The sequence below is a fragment of the Chlorocebus sabaeus genome, chromosome 1, assembly GCF_047675955.1.
Source record: "Chlorocebus sabaeus isolate Y175 chromosome 1, mChlSab1.0.hap1, whole genome shotgun sequence".
Lineage (NCBI taxonomy): Eukaryota > Metazoa > Chordata > Mammalia > Primates > Cercopithecidae > Chlorocebus > Chlorocebus sabaeus.
The window spans coordinates 119,100,387-119,105,315 of record NC_132904.1 but is presented as its reverse complement, the minus strand read 5'-3'; the positions used below and the strand labels follow the sequence as shown (position 1 = coordinate 119,105,315).

The following is a 4,929-nucleotide window of genomic DNA, read 5'->3' as shown; positions in this document are numbered from 1 at the left end:
TTCTCCTCTGTAAAGAGGAGTTTGCCGGACAACAGAGACTTTTTCCTTTTAGCTTTCTTTTAAAAACGACTGGGAACAAAGCAGCCCCTGCAGTGACGGGGCAGAAATTGAGGTCAAGAAACCTGGTAGGAACAAGAACCCTGCGGACTCTGTAGTTCCCAGGCTTGGCCGGTGGTGTTCAGCACCGCGGACAGCTCCCCGCCCCGCCCCGAGCCTCTCGCACCCTCCCCTCTGCCTCTGGCAGCCTCGTCATTGGCTCTCCCCGCTCCCCTCTCCAAGCTGCCAATTCTCCAACACAGAGACCCAACCTACCCAGGAGCTTGTCTTCTTGCCTCTCCAGCGCCGGGGGTAGCCCAGGCCCGGGAGAGAGCAGAGGAGATTCGAGCCTCGGAGGGTGGTTGCTGGCTTTCGAGCAGGCTTGAAGACTCTGCCTGCGTCCTCCACTTCGTCCCGGCCCTTGTCCTGTGGCAGGTGCTCTGCTCAAGATGAATCTCAACTTCACCTCTCCTCTACACCCAGCGTCTTCTCAGAGGCCCACATCCTTCTTCATCGAGGACATCCTGCTGCACAAGCCCAAGCCGCTGAGGGAGGTGGCCCCAGACCATTTCGCCAGCTCTCTGGCCTCTCGGGTGCCTCTGCTAGACTATGGCTACCCCCTCATGCCCACACCCACCCTCTTGGCTCCTCACGCCCATCACCCTCTGCATAAGGGAGACCACCACCATCCTTATTTCCTCACCACCTCGGGTAAGTAACAGGAGCCTCAAGGTATGGGCAGTGAGAGAGCAGGGCTTCTAGCACAGACCCTAAGCCTGTGATGAAGCCAAGGAAAGGCCAGACTGGCTCGGCCTGGCTTGGTGGCCTCCTGCCCTAAGTGACAGTGGAAGGCTGGGGATATGGCTGAGGCCATGCGGAGCTCCCTGGAGGCATGCCAACTCACGGGGATAATTCGTGATCCCCCCGCACTCTTCATAGCAGAGGATAGGTGCCTGGTCAACAGGCAGCGTATAGGGTTTGATAATACTCTTGGTGGGCAGTGCTCAGTCTCCCTGCTTGTGATCTTCCTGGCCACTTTGGTCCATCTCTCAATCCTGATTCTCCACCTCTGTCCACTCAGAGGGAGACCCTTGACCATCCCACCCCGTGGACAGAACTTTTCCTGCACAGAAACTCAAAACACCCTGTCCAGGGCAGCTCTCTTTTTTCCAGGCACTGAGCAGTTGCAGATACTGCTGGGGGCATAGAAGTGAATGAAGGTTTGGGCTTCTCTGAGAAGGAAAGGTTTGGGCTAGCCTGAATAAGAGAGAAAGCGTGAGAAAAAAGGGGGTTGGGGGAGATGCAGCTCTTTAACCCTCCTCACCCTCAACATCTAACATTTAACTCACAATCTGGGCTACCTCCTCTGCCCCAGCTGCCATCATTTAACCGGGTGCTAAAGTATTTTGGTTTCTCTGGTCTGACAAAAAGCAGGGACTAGCAAAGTCTGTTTGGGACAGGAGGATGTGGGGAAATACCCGGATTTTTTTTTTCTGTCTCCCTCTAAAAGGCCACATCCATGGTTTTTTCTCTGGCGTTTTCAATCCAGCCAGAGTAGAATAATTCGTTGAGTCCAGACTCATAGCTCGGAGGTGGCAACAACCATGGTCGGTGCAGGGGCTGGGGGCAAGTCAGGAGGTAGTTTGTGGGCGCTGGAATCCAGAACAAAGCTAAAAGTGTTTGTAAGGTGGTAAAAAAATCCAGACTCCGGGGCAGTCAGTTGGAGGGGCAGTGATAAAATAAAGGCTGCATCCAGGTCCACATCTCTACACTGGCTTCACCAGCCGCTGGTGACAGTCTATTCTCAGTGGCGCCAGTGGTTCACCCATACAGCAGTGGCCAAAGCCCGCGGTACCCGCACTACTTGTTGTTATGTTTGTTTATTTTCCCTGGGATTGGCCGATGTTGCTTGTGGTAGCTTCTATCCGCTTGGCGCGTCTCAGACAGCGTCAATCTCGCGAGGGTCAGGAAAGACAAGTTTTCCCGGACCCGGCCATGGAAAAGCGCCTCAAACCCTTCTGCTTCGCTGGCCTTGGAGAGGGAAAGAATGAGAAAAAGAATGAGGACCAGATTAGATAGCCGGGTCCTCAGCGCGACCCAGAAACGGACGAGGAGACGTGAGAGGCGGGAAATGCTCCTCTGTTCCTGCTCGGGGGCTTCTCCGGATAAGGCAGTTTTGCTCGGCTCCCTTTGGCTGCAGGGGGATAGGAATGGCTTGGGAAACAGAAAGGTGTTTTTCAGTGAGGTTTAGAGGCAAGATTATATCCATGCATCTGCTAGCCCCAGAACAGCACTGAGTGTCATCAGGGATCTAGGAGGATACGGTGGGGGCTGGGGACAGGACTGCTCCTGGGCCATTTGACATTTGCAAAAAAACTTCGCCAGGCGCAACTGAAGACGGCTCTGGCCTACCCTACGGAAGTCTCTCCAAGAAGACATTTTTAAACGGCCTCCGGATCTATTTTCCGATTTTCTTTTCTGTTTTATTTACTGTTTGTTGTTTGTATTTCTAGATGACTCTCCAGATAAAGATCTCCAAGCGCTATTTCTGAGGCTTTTTTTCCCCCCTGTTTCTCTGCCCTGGATTCCTGAGAGAAAGGCTTGAGGGGCTTTGGGGCTAGCAGACTGGTGGAGGCGAGGGGCGGAGGGAGGCACTGGGGGCTAGGGGAAGGGAGGGGAGCGGTGCGGAGGTTGCTCTGCGGCGACCCAGGCTCTGCCCACTTGGTTGCTCTTCTTCCTGCAGGGATGCCCGTCCCAGCGCTGTTCCAGCACCCACAGCACGCGGAGCTGCCGGGGAAGCACTGCCGCCGCCGCAAAGCCCGCACGGTTTTCTCTGACTCGCAGCTCTCGGGCTTGGAGAAGAGGTTCGAGATCCAGCGCTACCTGTCCACGCCAGAGCGAGTGGAACTGGCCACGGCCCTCAGCCTGTCCGAGACGCAGGTGGGCGGGAGGAGAGGGAGGCCCTGATCTCTGCTTCGTTCTTGTCTCCCTTCAGCTCTTAATACCTTCGGGACCTTGTGGAGTTCGAGTAGAAATGGACCCCGCTGACGCTTATTCTAGGCCTTTCCTAAGAGCTTTCGTAAAATTACCCATACCTGGCCGGGCGCGGTGGCTCACGCCTGTAATCCCAGCACTTTGGAAGGCCGAGACGGGCGGATCACGAGGTCAGGAGTTCGAGACCAGCCTGGCCAACATGGTGAAACCCCATCTCTACTAAAAATACAAAAATTAGTCGGGCGTGGTGGTGCGCGCCTGTAATCCCAGCTACTGGGGAGGCTGAGGCAGAAGAATCGCTTGAACCCGGGAGGGGGAGGTTGCAGTGAGCCGAGATCGCCCCACTGTACTCCAGCCTGGGCGACAGAGCCAGACTCCATCTAAAAAAAAAAAGAAAGAAAAAGAAAAAAAAGTACCTATACCCCAACCTCACATTTCTCCAGCGGGGCTCTGGACAGGAAGGAAATACTCCTCAGGTAATTCTGATGACCACCTCCGGGTTAAGAACTCTTATTCGCATGAATATTCGTCAGAGAGAGGAGTCTCTCCGACCAGGCTAGGAACCCAGGTCAGAGGTAAATGGTACGCGTTTAGGCAAGTTCTTGTCCTGAGAGAATTCCACACACGGAGATTTCTTCCCCCTTCTTTCTTCAGTCTCTCTTACAGCGGCCAATGTTCACATGCACCTCCGCTCCAACCCCAACACACACACTGTGGTTTAAATCCCCTCCCTGTTCCCCTGTCCTGAGTGGAAGAACGGTTTTTATCTTCCTCCAAGTGCTATTCACCTGCAACCTCAAACCCCATCCTCTCTTCCCCATTTCTCATAGTCTCTACCCAGAAGGCCTCTTGCTGTGAAATCATTAGCTCTGCCAGGCCCGGGTCTGATTTTCTCTCGGATGAGAACCAGGAGGTTCAATTCTCATCTTCCTGTCCAGGAGTCTTGCGGATCAGATGGTTAGATGTCTCAATCAGAGGAACATCAGCTGAGCGTAAAAAAGATTTGCCCACGCAGCACTTGCTATTAGTAGTTCTAATTAGTAACAATATGCATAACTGCTAACCACCCATGTTAATCCTCATCGTTATTTTGGGACAGTTACTCCTGAAAGCCTCAGGCTGTTAGATTCTCATTCGGCTTAAGGCGATAACTTATGAGCAGTAGAGGCTTATCACCGCTCTTGGATACTTCATCAATGGACTGCCACCCATTTTCCTAAACCCCAGCAGTCGCCCAGATTTGGAGGAATGACATGATTTTATTTTTCTCTCCGAAATCAGGTGAAAACATGGTTCCAGAACCGGCGAATGAAGCATAAAAAGCAACTGCGGAAAAGCCAAGACGAACCCAAAGCACCAGACGGGCCAGAAAGCCCCGAGGGCAGCCCCCGCGGTTCAGAGGCCGCAGCCGCCGAGGCTCGGCTGAGCCTGCCCGCCGGCCCCTTCGTGCTGACCGAGCCAGAGGACGAGGTGGACATTGGAGACGAGGGGGAGCTGGGCTCAGGGCCGCACGTGCTCTGAGTCGCCAGGCTGGGGAGGGTGGTAGGCAGGGGAGGAGACTGTGGGGCGGAGCGCCGTTCCCTCCCAGACGGGAAGACTCAGACTCCAGTCTCGTGGCGGGCCTTGGAGATTCGCTCCTGGAAGACAAACAAAACCCACCTGTCCTCCAGGCCGGTGCGGAGCCAGTGCGGCCCGCGGCCCGGCCTCCCGCTTCCCCTGTCGCCCTCCCGGTCCCAGCCACTGGAGAGTGTGCGCCCGGGCGCGCATTTTCCTGCGTCCGTCGTCCTTGGGGTCGGGGACCAGCCCAGTACCGCGTCCGAGACTGGAAATTCGACTTTCGGCTCTCTGTTTTCTCCGATCAGACACCCCTTTCTCCCTTGCCTCTCAGCAACTTGCCCC

At 55.0% G+C, this 4,929-nt stretch overlaps 1 protein-coding gene across 1 annotated transcript; it reads left to right on the top strand.

Annotated features, from left to right (window-relative positions):
- Positions 1-322: 322 nt before the first annotated feature.
- Positions 323-4,660, top strand: BSX (brain specific homeobox). The gene is made up of 3 exons (XM_008021260.3): positions 323-747; positions 2,780-2,976; positions 4,312-4,660. Exons 1-3 carry the CDS (start codon positions 486-488, stop codon positions 4,549-4,551), a joined length of 699 nt encoding a protein of 232 aa, XP_008019451.1. The 5' UTR covers positions 323-485; the 3' UTR covers positions 4,552-4,660.
- The last annotated feature ends 269 nt before the right edge of the window (positions 4,661-4,929 follow it).